The sequence below is a fragment of the Macrotis lagotis genome, chromosome 6 (genome assembly GCF_037893015.1).
Source record: "Macrotis lagotis isolate mMagLag1 chromosome 6, bilby.v1.9.chrom.fasta, whole genome shotgun sequence".
NCBI lineage: Eukaryota > Metazoa > Chordata > Mammalia > Peramelemorphia > Peramelidae > Macrotis > Macrotis lagotis.
Genome location: NC_133663.1, coordinates 83,182,158 through 83,198,523, shown reverse-complemented (window position 1 = coordinate 83,198,523; position 16,366 = coordinate 83,182,158). Strand labels below are relative to the sequence as shown.

At 34.5% G+C, this 16,366-nt stretch overlaps 1 protein-coding gene across 1 annotated transcript in view; it reads left to right on the top strand.

The window, feature by feature from the left end:
- ADAM23 (ADAM metallopeptidase domain 23) overlaps nucleotides 1-16,366 on the top strand; it is a 236,395-nt gene that overhangs the window by 93,515 nt on the left and 126,514 nt on the right. Inside the window, exon 4 of the mRNA XM_074192744.1 lies at nucleotides 11,357-11,420. Within this exon, the coding sequence (XP_074048845.1) occupies nucleotides 11,357-11,420 (64 nt within the window). The remainder of the gene's footprint in view (nucleotides 1-11,356; nucleotides 11,421-16,366) is intronic.

The window sequence follows — 16,366 nt, the reverse complement described above, 5'->3', positions numbered from 1 at the left end:
ATTTTAGAGACAAGAGAATCTTAATTATCACTAATGCTAAGCCTCTTATTTGACTGATGAAGAAACTGATGCCTAGTGAAGTTATGCAAATTAGTCAGAGTAATATAGTTGCTTAGTTTCCCAAGCTCAGGCTAGATCCAGCTCAGCCTACTGTTGTTTTTCCCCACAATTAGAGTCTAAATTTTACCTGCTTTAAGAATTTATATTTTCCTCCCTCACCCCATCAGAGGCACTATTCTCATTCTCATGCTCATGCTATCAATCTTAAATCTTTTTACAATTCAATGATCATATTTATTTGCTTAGAAATGTGTGCTTCAGTACTTTTAAAAGGACATTAATTCTCTTAATTTTACCATGATCCAGCTGGAAAAGACTTTTTTTTTCTCTGACGAGCTCTCTCTCTCTCTCTCTCCCCCCCCCCCCACCCCAGTTTTTCCCCTTTTTGACATAATGTCCAAGGACTATTCTTGATGTAGCAGCAGAAGCACCAGATGGTGCAGTAGTGGTCCTATGTGGAGTCAAGAAGATGTGATTTCAAATCTGGCCTTAGATAGTTAGGAGCTGTGTGACCCTCACTCAACTTTTATTTGACTGTTTCTTTATCTGAAAATTGGGAATAATGATAATAATAATAATAATAATAATAGAATCTATCCCCCAGGGTTGTTTTATTGGTGACTTAGCACAGCCCCCCTCACTGAAATCCAATTCATGGGCTTGTGGTAGGCATCACCTCCCTGATGTCTTGTTCTCCTTTGAGAATGAGGAAAAACATCATCTTACTATTCCTTGCCACTGAAGTAGCATTTTCTGGTCAGATTCTTTTTTTTAATTGTTTGCTCATTTTCACAGCCTAATTTTTCTATTTTCAAATATATTTTTTCAATTACATGTAAAAATTTGAACATTTATTTTTTAAAATTATTTTTATTTTTATTGAATTTTGTAATTTTCTCCCATTCTTGCTTCCCCCCACAGAAGGCAGTCTGATAGTCTTTACATTGTTTCTATGCTATACATTGATCAAAATTGAATGTGTTGAGAACATTAATAAGGTACTTTAATATTTTGATACCTTGATATTTGTTTCTTTATAACTTTTTTTGGTTTTTGCAAGGCAATGGGGTTAAGTGGCTTGCCCAAGGCTACACAACTAGGTAATTATTAAGTGTCTGAGGCCAAATTTGAACTCAGGTACTCCTGACTCCAGGGCAGGTGCTCCATCCACTGTGCCACCTGGCTGCCCCTCATTTATTTATTTTTTTAAAATAACTTGAGTTCCAAGTTTTTTTTCTCTCTCTTCCCCTTTGATGAGAAGGCAAGCAATTTGATATACATTATACATATATGCAGTTATACAAAACACATTCCCATATTAGTTCTATGAAAGAAAACAGCAAAAAAATCTTAAGAAAAATAAGGAAAGGAAAAAATATGCTTTGATTTTAACTTAGACTATCAGTTCTTCCTCTGATATGGATAGTTTTGTTTGTTGTAAGCCCTTTTGAATTGTCTTGGATCTTTATATTGTTGAGAATAGTTGTCATTCACAATTGATCATTTTATAATATTGCTGTTACTGTGAATCATGTTCTCTTGGCACTGCTCACTTTACTTTGCATCAATTCATGTAAGTTTTTTCAGGTTTTCTGAGAGCAATACTGTTTATCATTTCTTATAGCACAATGGTACTCCATCACAATCATTTACTCCAATTTGTTCAACTATTCTACAATTGATGGACATCCCCACAATTTCTCATTCTTTGCCACTTCAAAAAGAGTTGCTATACAGATTTTTTTACAAATAGGTCTTTTTCATTTTTCTTTGCTCTTTTTGGGATACAGACCTAGCAGAGGCAGTGCTTCTTCAAAGAGTATGGATAATGTTATAGCCCAAAGGGGCATGGTTCCAAAAGTGCTCTTCAGGATGGTTGGATCAGTTCACAACTCCCCCAGTAATGCATGTGTCCCAATTTTCCTGTATCCCCATTCAACATTTGTCATTTCCCTTTTTTGTCATATTAGCCATCTAATACATCTAAAGTGTAAAGTGGTACTTCAGAGTTGTTTTAATTTTCATTTCTCTGATCAATAGTGATTTATATCATTTTTTTATATGACTATAGATTTCTTTGTCTGAAAACTGCTTAGTCATATCTCTTTACTTTCTACAAACTGGAGAATATCTTGTATTTTCATAATTCTGCTTCAGTTCTCTATTTTTTTTTGAGAAATGAGGCCAACTTCCTTCACATTTTTTAAATTGATTTCTCTGATATTCTTGATCTTTTCTTCTTCAAGATGAATTTTATTATTTTTTTTCCTAACTCTATAAAATAAAATTTGGTTGTATTGGTATGGCACTGAATAAGTAAATTAATTTAGATAGAATTGTCATCTTGATTATATTGATTTGGCCCACCCTTGAGCAATTAATATATTTATATTTCCAATTGTTTTAGATCCTACTTTGTGTGAAAATTTTTTTTTTTTTAGGATTTTGCAAGACAAATGGAGTTAAGTAGCTTGCCCAAGGCCACACAGCTAGGTAATTATTAAGTGTCTGAGGTAAGATTTGAACTCAGGTCCTCCCGACTATCCACTGTGTCACCTAGTGCTCCTGAAAAATGTTTTGTAATTGTATTCATATAGCTCCTGGGTTTGAGTAGATTCCCAAGTATTTCTATTGCCTACAATTACTTTATTTATTTATTTGTTTGTTTATTTATTTTAGGTGTTTTTTGGTTTTTTTTGGCAAGGCAATGGGGTTAAGTGTCTTGCCCAAGGCCACACAGCTAGGTAATTATTAAGTGTCTGAGGTTGGATTTGAACTCAGGGACTCCTGACTCCAGGGCCGGTGCTCTATCCACTGGGCCACCTAGCCATCCCCACAATTATTTTGGATGGAATTTCTCTTTTTAACTCATGCTGTTGGACTTTGTTGGTAATGTATAGAAATGCTTATGATTTATGTGGGTTTATTTTATGTCCTACAACTTTGCTAAAGGTATTATTCAGCCTATTTCTTAACTGAATTTTATGTTAATGGTTGAGTTTTGCTCACTGGAGGATGAGGAAGCAGTGTTTTAAGCTTCAGACTTTTTCATGTTATTGTTGGGGTGGGTGGAGAAGGGGCTGTGAGTGTTTGGCTTCTAAAGTGGTGTGACTAAGAAAGATCTAAACTCTGGTCTTTAACCAGGAAGGACTCTTGGTCCCTCACAGCTTCAAAGACTATCACTCTTCTCTGCCTTAGGAATATGACCTGTTTCCTTGTGACTGACCATGAGCACTTTCTCTACTCTGGAATTCCAATTCAGAACTGCTTATGGGCAGTAGAGTTGGCAGTCAGTGCCAGGTACACCCAATGCCAGCGGAGGATCCCTTTATCATTTTTTTGAGATGTTGTCCAAACCACCTAGTGTCTCTGGGGTATAGATGGAACTACAGTGATTTCCAAAGGCTACTGATGGTGAGCGCAATGCTCTTTGGATTTGTCTCAAGTCCAAGTGTCACAGACCTTACCCGAAGTTGGCTCTGCTTCTCCAAAATTGGATTTGAGGCATCATTTTTAGGTTGTTTGGAGGGGGAATATTGACAGAGTTTAGCTCACTTGCTGCCTGTACCCCACTATCCATGCTTGTTACATACTCATTTTAGAAATGAGAAAAAATGTAAAAATGAGATAAACAAGTTATTTGACTTCTTCAATGTGACTTAATAAATTAATAAAAGAATGAACTAGAACCACTTCCTTTCTATTCAAGCTGAACAAAGAAATGAGGAACTAAAAAGAGTCTATATAATCCTAAAACTTAATAAATGATTTAATCATGCTAATCCCTTTTAATACAACAGGCCTTTTTTAAATGCCTACCATGGTAGGGGAATGGAGAAAGGGGAAGTCAGCAAACAGTTGTGTTAAATACTTTACAGATATTATTTCATGTAATCCTCACAATAGCCCTATGAAGTAGGTACTGTGATTACCCTGGTTTACTGATGAGGCAACTGAGGCAGATGGGTATGATAGCTTTTCTGAAAATTCCTCCCAGGATCCAAGAAACTGCTTTAGAAAAAGCTACAATTTACATTCAATAACTGACTTTTGAGATATAGCAGTTATGAAATCCTTTGTTCTACTGGAAGACCAATTACAAATCTAGATTCCTGAATCACTAAAGTTATATTCAATTGTTTGGAAAAGGTGCTATTTGAATGCATAAGAATATTCCTTTTGGTTAGAGAAATCTGTACCAAAACCATAGGCAAAGTTCAAAAAAAAGAAAAAAAGAAAGCAGTTGAATAATTTAGAATTATAATTAAGCTTGCTCAGGGGATGACCTGATTTTGAATATCATTTGCCTGCATAACCCATTTTTTTTGAGCATCAGTATTATTTTGTACAAGAAATAATTCATTTTAAGCTTGTATTCAAAGATTTTTATATAAATTTCACTAGGTTATATGAAATAATTTCTTTGATGCAGCAGTATTATAGTCATTTGGAAGGAAATTAAACTTTTTAAATCCACTTCCTAATAATGCTAAGAGTTAAAATTGAAAAATGTGACTCTCACTGGCTAAAATTTCCAAATGAGGAACCTCAAAATGCCTTTAGCATTATAATCCAGAATAACCTTTAAAGCAGAACTTCTTACCCTGGGGTCCAGTCAGTCTGGGAATGAATTTCAGAGGCTTGATGAATTTGAATGGAAAAAAAAAATGACACTTTTATTTTCACTTAACTCTAACTGGTTTCTTCAATTATGAATGTTGGCAACAAACCACAGTAGCATTAGGCTTCTAGACTGCCAAAGACCCAAAAAACTCAATTTCTGCCTCATACAATAGCTATTATATGGAGCACTTTAGATTATCTGCTCTATCTGGGGAACAATGATCATCCCTGGTGTGCATGTAGTCTGGTCACCACCTACTTCTATTAAAAATTGCCATCATGCAAAACAGTGAATCATATTTGCCATATTTGCAATATAACTGAGTTTTGTACCATTGTGCCATATCAACTTGAAATTACTGAATAATTATGCTCTTAATTGCCTTAGTATATCTCACTTTGTTGAGTTGGAAATAATTTCCTATATTATATACAGCAATGCATGAAGGATAATGATATTCTATCTATAGTCTATATATGTGTAAAAAAGATACTGCATTAATGAAGTGTTGTGATTAAAATAATATGTTTGTTATGCAATCAGACTATCAACTGGAATAGAAATGTTGATAAGTCTGTTTTCTGATTGGTTGTTCCTTGGTCCATAATTTCAACCAATCTATCTCCTATTTTTGCTTTTCTTTATGCATAGAATATTGAGATCTGATTTTGGATCTTTAAGCCCCTGTAGAATAATCTTTCCTTTTTTTGGCAGAATCTTCTGAAATATAGCCTTGAACCTTGAAATACAGCACAAAATAAAAGCCTTCTCTACCTCAATGTACCTGTCAGAAAGCAAATGTCATAAGGATTATGTACTTCATTTATAGGACAGCTTTAAGGCCCTCACTCACTGACACTTTGCATTTAATACACAGTTCTTACCAGGCTTGGTTGTCAGGTTTGTGAACCACAGAAGACTAGAAGAGCACAAGAGGGCATTCAGCAGAACAACATTGAAAAGTGCAACAATTAGTTTGGGGAAGAAGAAACTAGAGAACTGAAAGCACTGTGTTGGGAGATATAGTAATGAATATAATAGATATATAATAATGAATATATATACATATATACACATGTATAATAATGGATAACCCTAAGTATCAAGGATTAGTTAAAATATGTTTTCTAAAGGGTGTCATCAAAGTCTTATTAAAACTTAAACCTATGTTAAGACTTGGGATATTCTATAAACTCTTATTTTGGGATATATTTTCAAAAATATGGATATATTTGGATACATTTTAGAAAACAATTCCCTTCAAAATGGGAAAAAGAAATGAAGCTGTGTTCCTTTAAGAGAATAAGTTCCAGTTTTTTAGAAACTGTACATACACTGAGCCTTTTTGTTTCCCAATAATGCCCATTCTGCAGTACATCATATGCTTGAAGATTAGTTAAGTGCCTTAGGAAATGGGAAGAGAAAGAGAGCATTGACTTTCTTGAAAGTTTTCAGTGAGGACATAAGTTCAATGGTGAAAACATATTTTCTTCCTCTGTGAATGATGCAGTTTTGAAAAAATAAACTCCCAAATAAGAATTTTTATAGGCAGTAGAAAACAACCATATCTTACCAGTTCCTATTTTTCTCTTCTTTTTAATTTAGAGTTATTAGAAAAAATTTATCCTAACTTGATCATAACAGCATCTGTTGAAGTCTGTTGTAGAATCAATCTCATTTTACCTGGATGTAGATTTATTATGTGTAAGACATGTTGCTAGCTAGCTGTGGTGATACTAAGAGAGTCAACTTGGTTCATGCCTTTTCCAGGGAAAGGAAAAGGAAAAGAAAAAGAAAAAGAAAGGAGAATAGGGGAAAGTATTGAAAATTGACAATTTAGAGGTTTTGAAACTGAATGATGTAAACTTGGTGAATGCCTCCACAGAAATAGGGAGATAGGGCAGATTTGGGAATGGTTAAATATTGAATTTTGTTTTAACATGTTGAATTTGACATTCTTATGGGCATCAAGGTAGAGGGCCACAAGAAGGAAATTAAAGTTGGATATTCAGACTTGGGAAGTATATGAATAGAAATGATAAATGAACTTTATAAATGAATGTTATATGAGATCACCAAGAGTTGGGGAGGAAGAAGAACAAGCATGTTATAAAACTATAAACACAATGTAGACAAACCAGGCAAGAGGAGACAGTATAAGAGAGGGTTAACAATGGTGACAAAAATTTAAAGTATTAAGGAGATTGAGATCTGAGAAAAGACCATCAGATTGAGGAGGTCACAGTGGTTATCTTAGAGAGAGCAGTTTTCAGTCAAGTGGTAGGGGTCAGAACTTTGTTACAGCTTGAGTTTCTGGACAAAAATAATGGCTCACTTTCTAGTAGCAAGCAAGCACCTCATCTGGTTGAAGAAGCTCAGTGATAGACACAGTGGATAGAATACTGGACTTGAAGTCAGGAAGACCTGAGTTGAAATGCTGCTTTATTTACCTACTAGTTGGGTGACCCTAGGTAAAGCCACCAACCTTTTTTCAGCCCAGTTTCTTCATCTGTAAAATGGAGAGAAGAGTAGCACTTTTCTTACTGGCTCAAATGATATATCTATAAAGTGCTCTTCAAGCTTGATTGTACTAGATGTTATTATTAGTCATGAGTCTTTCTGAATTTATCCAGACCAAGCCTCATACAGTAGACATACAGTTCATTCCTGGTTTAGTAAAATCTCTAAGTTTTGTGCTCCATTGTATAGCTAATAGACTGCCTGGATCACCTTCATACTAGGTGAGGCATGGTACTTATTATTTTAAAAAGTAAGAGTAAGTTGGTAAATGAGGGATAAATTTCATTTTTTAAAGATTCTGCTTCATAAAAATCATTCTTGTTGTATAATGCATATATATATATGATAAAAATGAAGAAAACAAACTCAGAAGAATATGGAAAATGACCTGGTGGACTTGCAGAATGTTAATTGGTATAATTTTGCATGCTCATCTTCTAGTGAATCAGTTACTTTATCTTTCCTAGTCGAAGATAATAGGAGAAAAAGGAGAGATATATCTTTTCCTTTGTCTTTTATTAATATCTTTTTGATTTGAAAAATTGACTTATGAGTTGGCTTGGAAATCTTTCTATATTTCTTTATTGTTCACATCTAAGGAAAGATACTGTACAAGCTGAAAATAATCTTCTATATAAAAACCAATTTAGAAGCAACATAACTTTCTCCAGAGAATTCAGATTTGTGACAATTGAAAAAAAATTCTCTATTGGAAAACATGGATCCACCCCATGTACTGGGAAAGAATTGAAAGGTTATTAATAAATGTTGAGTACAGAATCCAAAATGATTAATGATCATGCTAAAGTGGGAAGAGGCTTCCTTGGGGAAAGGCATTGAAAGATCATTGGAATCAAGAGATAGGAATTCACTTTCTGACTCAGACAGTCACTAGCTTGGTGTTCTTGGCTAGTCAGTCTCTATATGTGTTTGTCATTTGTAAATAAAAAAGTTGAATCAGTTAATTTTTAAAGGTCCTCTGATTCTATACTTTATGAGGGCATGCCTTTACTTTTTGAAACTTACATCAGCAAGATCTGGCAAGTCCACACTGGAAAGGCTTTTTAGGTATATTTCATATGAAGATCAATAGAAAGCATCAAAAGGTTGCCCATTTGGTGATTTTCTTTTCTTTCTTCTTTTTTTTTTTAGGGTGGGAGACTCAATAATTGATAAAAAAAAATCCTGTAGCAGTTTCTGGGACAACATTGGAAAACTTATTTTTGTCTTTTACATAAAATGATGCCGATTATATTTGTAATTTTTGTATTATTTGTAATTTTTCTTTTGTTTTGTTTTTGGTGTAACACTTAGGTGTCATCTTGGAAGATTCTCTGTCCTAATTATAGAACTCACACATTAACAAGTCTAAGATAACCAGACAATTTAATTTATTTATTTTTTTTTAATTTATTTTTTATTTTTTAATTTAGATCATGAAAAAAGTAGCACTTATTCCTTAATCTTTTCCCACCATTTATTCAATTTCAATAAGTTTTTATTAAACTCTCTTTATAGTCAAGGTACTATTTTAGACAGTGAAGATAGAAAGACAAAATAAAATGCTGTTCTTGGCCTCAAGGAGCTTACTTTTCTAGTAGGGGGTCATGAGAATAAAATGGATACAAAAGTAACACAAAGTAGAATGGGAAAGTTGATGAGAAACAGTTTAGTGTTAAGGAAGAGGGTTATAAATGAGAAGGGTTACAAGGGAAGTGATATTTATTCACCCAGAATATCAGACATGAAGGGAATTTTTGAGATCCCTTAGACCAATATTCTGCCTAAAGCATGAATCCCTTCTTTAATATTCCTTCCAAGTGGTGAATGAGCATTTCTAGTAGTGGGTCATTCGTTGATTTTTTTTTAAAATTATTTATTCATTATTCATTCATTATTTTATAAAACAGCAATTATATTTTTGGATAGCTCTAAGTGTTAGAAAGAGCTTCCTCATTGGAAATCAGCCCTGGACCCCAGAATGGCCCTAGATTGCCCTCTGACATAGTGTAGAAGTCTAATTGTTTTTTTCTTCTCAAACTGGGATTAAACATCTAGTGACTTTAATATTAACTGTTGTACAATGAATAAAAGTATGAGATCCTGCTTTGTGGCTTTGTGCAATTCATTTCAATCTAAGAAGAGTTTATTGAGCACTTGATATGTGCAGAATATTCAGAATGATATGAACAACTTGGCATCTTGGAGCTCTTTCTCATCTAGCTGTGCTAGCTTCAGTCAAGAAGTCAGATTCAAATTATACCAAGGATACAGAATAGCTACATGATATGCCCTAGACAATTTTTAAAACTGATGAAATCCCAGATCCAGGATAAAGATGAGGCACTGGTGATTGTATTTGGACATAATAAAGCTTATCTAGTTTGTAGCAGTGCCCTACTGACCCATGATCTGACTTCACATCTTTGCCTTAGTTATGGGACTAATGGAAGAACTCAGGGTAAACACCTATGTCTGGACTACTTACTTAAGATAGTAGCTAATTGGCCCAGAATGTCACAGTTATCTCAAAAATAATAGGAAAAGGAAATGATTTGCTTCAAGAGTCTTTGGTCCAACCTGAATTTGTTTTTGTATTTCTGTTCTTGGATAGTATTTCAATTATAATTGAGTTAATTCTGATTGATAAGTCTGACCCATGACTTCTCTTAGGGAAGGATTTAAGAGACATACTAACAAATATTTAGCAATAATTTCTTAGGAAAAAATGTATAGCATGATACATACAAAATTTAATCTGTATGATTATTACTTTCTTAAGTCTAGACAATCAACAAAACAGTAAATCAAACTCTGATTTGTAGTTTGCTGATTTCTGAGTTATGAGTGTTATTACTGTTACGTAGTAGTTTCATTTGTGTCCAACCCTTCATGACCCTATTTGGAGTTTTTTTGGCAAAGACAAAGGAATAGTTTGCCATTTCCTTGTCCTGTTCATTTACAAATGAGGAAACTGAGGCAAACTGAGTGAAATGGGTCAGTTTCCTTGTCTGAAACTCGATTTGAACTTAGGTCTTTCTGACTCCAGGTCCAGTGCTCTATCCTCCAAACCAAGTAGTTACTTAGCACAGTCTGGTATAGTAAATACTTAAAGAATACTAGTTAATTAACTCATTTTCTCATCTATAAAACAAAGTATTTTTTTGGGGGTGTGTGTGTAGATTAGATTATTCCTAGAGACCTTTTTAGCTCTAACATTTATTTCTCTAAAGTGTTAATTGATTGGAGGGAACTCTAGCATCCCTTTATATGATCCCTCAGTGGTGCTTTATAAGTTCAGAAGGCCTTTATTAAGTAGGTTCTATGTATCAAGTACTGTGATAGACTCTGGGGATGTAAATAGACAGTCCTTTTCCTTATGGTGCTAAATTTATTGGCAATGGAAGTAGCTTAATAAAGTATATGCCATCCACTGGTCTTATCACATCTCAATGAAAGATATACCATAATCATATTGGGCAGTAGTCCATAAATGAAAACTGATTTTTTTTCCTTCATGAAAGAAGAGAATATTATGTATGTAAACATATCTAAGCCGCTGATTTTTTAAAAATCAATGTAGAGTTCTCTCCTTGAAACTCCCTCTACTTTTACCCATGCAAATTGATGATTGTTTTGCAATTTATAGTCTTAGAGATTTATTTGGAATGTTAAGAGGTTAGGTGACTTGTCCAAGGTCATTCAGTATGTAAGAGAGGTCACTGTTGAACTTAGATTTTCTTAATTCTGACTTTCCTTTACTACATCATGCTGCCTTTCATATTGCATGTATCATTTTGGTTGTTGTTCATATTATGAGGGGAAAAGAAGAGTTTTGGAAGTTGACTTGAAACAATCTTATATACATTGATTGCAGGCAATATATGTAATTATTCATGGCATGATTACCATGTTTAGGCCATCTTCCTTCTTTCTTCCTTCCCTTTGACTGTGTTTTTGTTCCTTTGTATATTTTTCTTGAGCAGTAGGAACCTCAAAGTTGTCTAGTTTTAGATGGAGAAAAAGGGTTGATAATGGATTATGTTGAAACTGTCAGCTTTCAACAAAGATTTTGTATTTGTGGATTTCAGTGATCAGCTGAGTGCCATTATCATTGGTGCATTAATGGCTCTTATTTTCTTTCTTTTGCAGTGGCCTACTATCTTCTGATTATGTTGAGATTCATTATGAAGATGGAAAACCACAGTACTCTAAGGTATGGTTAAAAAAAAAATCAGGGTGGGTTATTTCTGGATGAAAAGTCTGCTTAGGCAATAATCAATAAATGTGTCATTTGTTTCAGTGTCTGTACCAGATAAAGGGGGTTTCTCTTCTTATACGTGAAAGTGAAAGAATTGCTGTCTTCTTTAGTTAATTAATGATTGTTACTTCAGGAGTGTGTGTGTGTGTGTGTGTGTGTGTGTGTGTGTGTGTGTGTGTATGTATATATGTATACATATATACATACACACAACACAGCATCCACAGTTACTGTGACTAAGACTTCTATGGATATGAGTTCTTTATTCTTTTTCTTAGGTGAACTAATAGGAAAGGATAATATGAATATACTTTAAAATTTGTTGTATTAGTTGTCTGTACAGTGAGTTTTGGGCAAATGGAGGGTTTGAGGAAACTAAAAAACTAAATAGTAAAGACTCAACTCAGGAACACAGAACAGTTGTGATAGAATTTAAATTTCCAAGTTAAAGGGACCTCATGACCATTTCAGTCCACCGCTCTTATTTAAAATGAGGACATCAGGGCAGGCTAGGATGATTGATTTGCCTGTGGTTTTATTGCTAGAATGGCAGAATTAGGGAATAGAAATAGATGTACTAAGAGACTGACAATAGTTTATTTGAAAGGTGACAAGGATCTGAAATAAGATAGTGGCCATAAGGGAAAAGGTGATGACTCTGAGACATACTATAAAAGTAGAATGAATGGAACTTGATGTAAGGGAGAGGGAAGAGTCAATTTTATAACAGGTAACCTGGGTGGTCATCATTGTCAAAAATTGTAGGAAAAAGTCAATGGGAATAGCAAATAAGAAAATAAGAACAAATAGCAAATAAGAAAGTCCAATGGATTTAGTAACTAAGTTTTTGAGAATAGTGGGGTCATATTATAATGGACAGAGAAGGATTATGTGAAGGTGGAGATATGATGTTAGGTGACCATATAGTAGCTTTACAGCAAATAGGTGAGAAAAGAAAGGAAAAAGAAGAGAGACAGAGTCAGAGAGGGAAGAGTTTAGGAAAAAAATTATAAGAAAACAGAATAGAATGTGTTTTTAGACAACAGGGAAGGGGCAAGTAGGTGGAGAGAGATGAGTGAGAATGTTTAATGGGGAAGTTACTGAAGGAGATGGTAGGAAGGGAAGAAAGAAACAGGAATTTATTAAGTGTACTTAATACTTTATAAATATCTCATTTGAACCTCACAACTCTGGGAGATGCTGTTATTATCTCCATTTTATAGTTGAGGCAGACCGAAGTTGACATGCCCAGGGCCACATGACTAGTAAAATCTGAGGTCAGACATTCAACCTAGCATTCTGTATACTGTACCATGTAGGGAAGTGGATCAGAAATACAAATAGAAAGCAAAATGAGGGCTCTCTTTTCCTCTGAGAGAGGATGAATGAAGATATAGAGAAGTGAAGGAGGGGAGATGAGAAGCTTCAGAAGACTTTGAATCTCCTAGTAATGTGGAAGATGAGATCATCTGCTTAGAAAAAGACTGGGCATCTATAGGCACTTGAGGAGAACCATGGAAGTTTGGGATAGCTTTTTTGACCAGGGGGAATCAATTAGGAAGATTTAAAAGGATTGTCCCTTGTTAATGAGAATCCATGTAAGGGATAAGAGGAATTTGAATTTGTGATTTCTAAGACTTCTTCCAACCTGATCATTCTCCTAGGAGTAGTAGTAGAGAAAGCAATGTTTATTTAAAGAGTTATCAGTGTAGTTTTGGTATCTATTGTAGCCACTGGCTACTTGGATTTGATTACTGCCACTTGAAGATTCAGGACTCAGACATGGGAATTCAGGTGTAGAAAGAAATATAAAGATTTATTAAAAGAAGTTCCAAGACATAAGAAAGCAGTAGGTAAAGCCAGAGACAGATAAAAGAACAGTTAAGCAAAGTTGACTGGGCCAGAGAGAGTCAGAGACAACTGACTGAGCTGAGGTCCAACCCAGATTTTTATGGTCTTATCCAGAGGGCAAAAGGTGAATTCCCTTCCCCCTTACTGGACCTAGAATTAGGTAGAGTATTGAAGCCTGAGGAGATTAGGATACAAATTTTACATTAAACTATGAAACAATGGTGTCGATTTACATCTCAAGAGGAGGGAACCTCCACCCAATTTAATAAGATTTAATAGCCTTTAAGTTTGCAAATTTTCTTTCTGCTACATAATTCTCTTGGTGGCCCACCTGGGATCAAACCTGCGACCTTGGTGTTATCAGTACTATCCTTGTACCTATTTTTTTTTTAGGTTTTTTTGCAAGGCAGTGGGGTTAAGTGATTTGTCCAGTCACACAGCTAGATAATTATTAAGTCTGTAATATTAAAGCCTGGAATTAACACTGTGATTCCACAACCTATAATTACAAGTAGCTGGTGAAAGTTGGGGGCAAGGGTTAGGCAGGAAGCATGACTTTTGGCTTGATGTATGGAAAACCTTACTATGAATCTTATCTGTAAGAGAAAAAGACTGGGTTGCTGGGGAGTGTTTCTTCACAAGAGATCTTCTACTGAAAGGCATTTGCTGATGATGTTTTAGCAACATTTTTTTTTTGGGGGGGTGTAATCAGAAATGCATTAGACTAGATGGTTTTTGCAGTCCTATCCAACTGTGAGATTCAGTGATTCTATGATGGGCATGATTGGCAGGACTTATAACTAGTCCAAAGAGGAAGGGATCCTGGGAGTCTGGATTGGAGGACATTAACTATAAAAGGAAGGGAGTGAGGGCTGAACAGGGATAATGGACTTTGAGGACAAGGAAAGTTAAAGGGATTGAAGGTCACATAAGAGTCAACCAACTCTAAGGTTACTTTAGGGAGTAATCAGGAAGGAGAAAAGGAAGGACCAGGAATTTTGACTAGGAAACAGATTAAAAACTGGAGAGGCTTCATTTACATATAAGTCACAATTTAACTCTCAGGAATGGGTTGCCAAAGAATTGAGAGAATAAGTGTTATTTGGCCTTTATCAGTTAGTTTTTAATATTTCTTACCTTGCTAAACTGTATCTATTGAAAACTACCTACTGAGGGGAACAAAAGGAAATAAGGAGATGAGAAAATAGAGGATAAGGAATAGAGTAGAAAGACAGATATTCGACTGCAGAAGGGCTCACAGTTAGACTACTTCCTCTCCTTGAGGGCTTTTCCAACTGGGGTCCATTAAGATCTCTCTTCCAGCCCTAGTATGAAACTTAGGGAATACTAGTCTATACTAGAATACTGAATCAATGAAAGGACTGCATTGCAGTATTTTTTTTTTGAAAGATCTCTATTTTTTTTCCTTGTTAGGCAACTTAAATTAATTGATATTGGCTTCCAAGTAGAGATCTTGTTTAAGCCAAATTAATTAGGTAAGAATTTGCAATGACTAAAATCAATTTTTGTCTAAGTCACATAATGAAGTTCTTAAAAATAATTTGTTCATTGTAATTAAGTGTACCGGGTGCTGAGGAGACAAAACCAGAAATGAGCCAGTCTCTCTCTCTTTAAGGAGTAAACACTCCTTACATTCAACTCAGGGAGCATCATATGGACAGAGAAGTAAAATGAAGTATGTACAAAGAGAAAACAAAATTATTTTGATGTTTTGGGAGGAAATTTATTGAAATAATCTAGATAAGGTGAAACAAAATATACAAATATAATGCATTAGGAATTAGCAAGTGAATACAAAGCAGCTTTAGGATGTGAGAAGAACATTGACAGTCTGGGAGATTAGGAAAGGTCTTGTTTAGAAGTAGAAACTTGAAGGGAGCAAAGGATAAAAGAGGCTAAGATGATTTTGGAAAGTTTTCCAAGCATGGGCAAAGATGCAGAACTAGAACTGAGATGTCTTATATGAATTGCCCTAGGCAGATTAACTAAGCACCTGAAGTATTAGTCAATTCCCTAATTGGATTAATTTGCACTTTGAAGGCAGTTTAAAGATAAATTTTGGTTCACATCTAATTGAATAAGGAAAAAATGAGGAATAAATTGAGTCTGCATTAGTAAGATTTTATTTATTATATTCTGTAGTTGCTTTTCCAGATTATTGAGAGAATAACTGATAAAAATAATAACTCATTAAACATGTTATATATGCTTATGCTTATGCATTATATTAATGCATTATATACAAATTATGTTACATGTAACTTTAAAATTTATAAACTATAGCTTTAAAATTTATAAAATGTTTCACATATACTTTGTGTATGAGGCTTTGATTTTTACCACACTGAAAAGGTAATTCAATATTACTATTACATTATTACTGAGAATTTTATTTTTCATTTCATTGACAAGGAGCTGAGACTCAAAGAAGTTGTGATTTAAGTTTGTATGGAATAGTCAGAATTCATCTTCAGCTTATATATCTTGTATTCTTCCCATTCTCCTGAGCTTCTTCTTACCACAGCTTGGCAGGAAAAGGAGTATGGCTTATAAAAAATATTTGAATTTTTCCCAGATTGCTAACTAATGCTAATATAACTAGTTGCACTTGGTGATTCTTTATTGAATTAGGGTTGCATGGGAAGTTACATGTTTGATTCTTGTATTTAATATCTCAATTTAAAGAGTCAGTGTGGCATAGTGAAGAGAGGACCAGCCTTGAAGTAAGGAAGACCAGGTTCCAGTCTTATCTTTAACATATCCCAATTGTGTAAACACAGGCATGGCTATAGATTTACATTTTATAATCTGTATAAACAGAGGAATTTTCCATATTGCAAATTCCCCAAACTCACTGACCTGAGATTTCATCAGTTTGTATATTCGAACCACCTGAATGTCCAGTGAGAATAAGAATAATTTAAAACACGTTTTTTTTTTTTGCAAGGCAAATGGGGTTAAGTGGCTTGCCCAAGGCCACACAGCTAAGTAATTATTAAGTGTCTGAGACTGGACTTGAACCCAGGTAC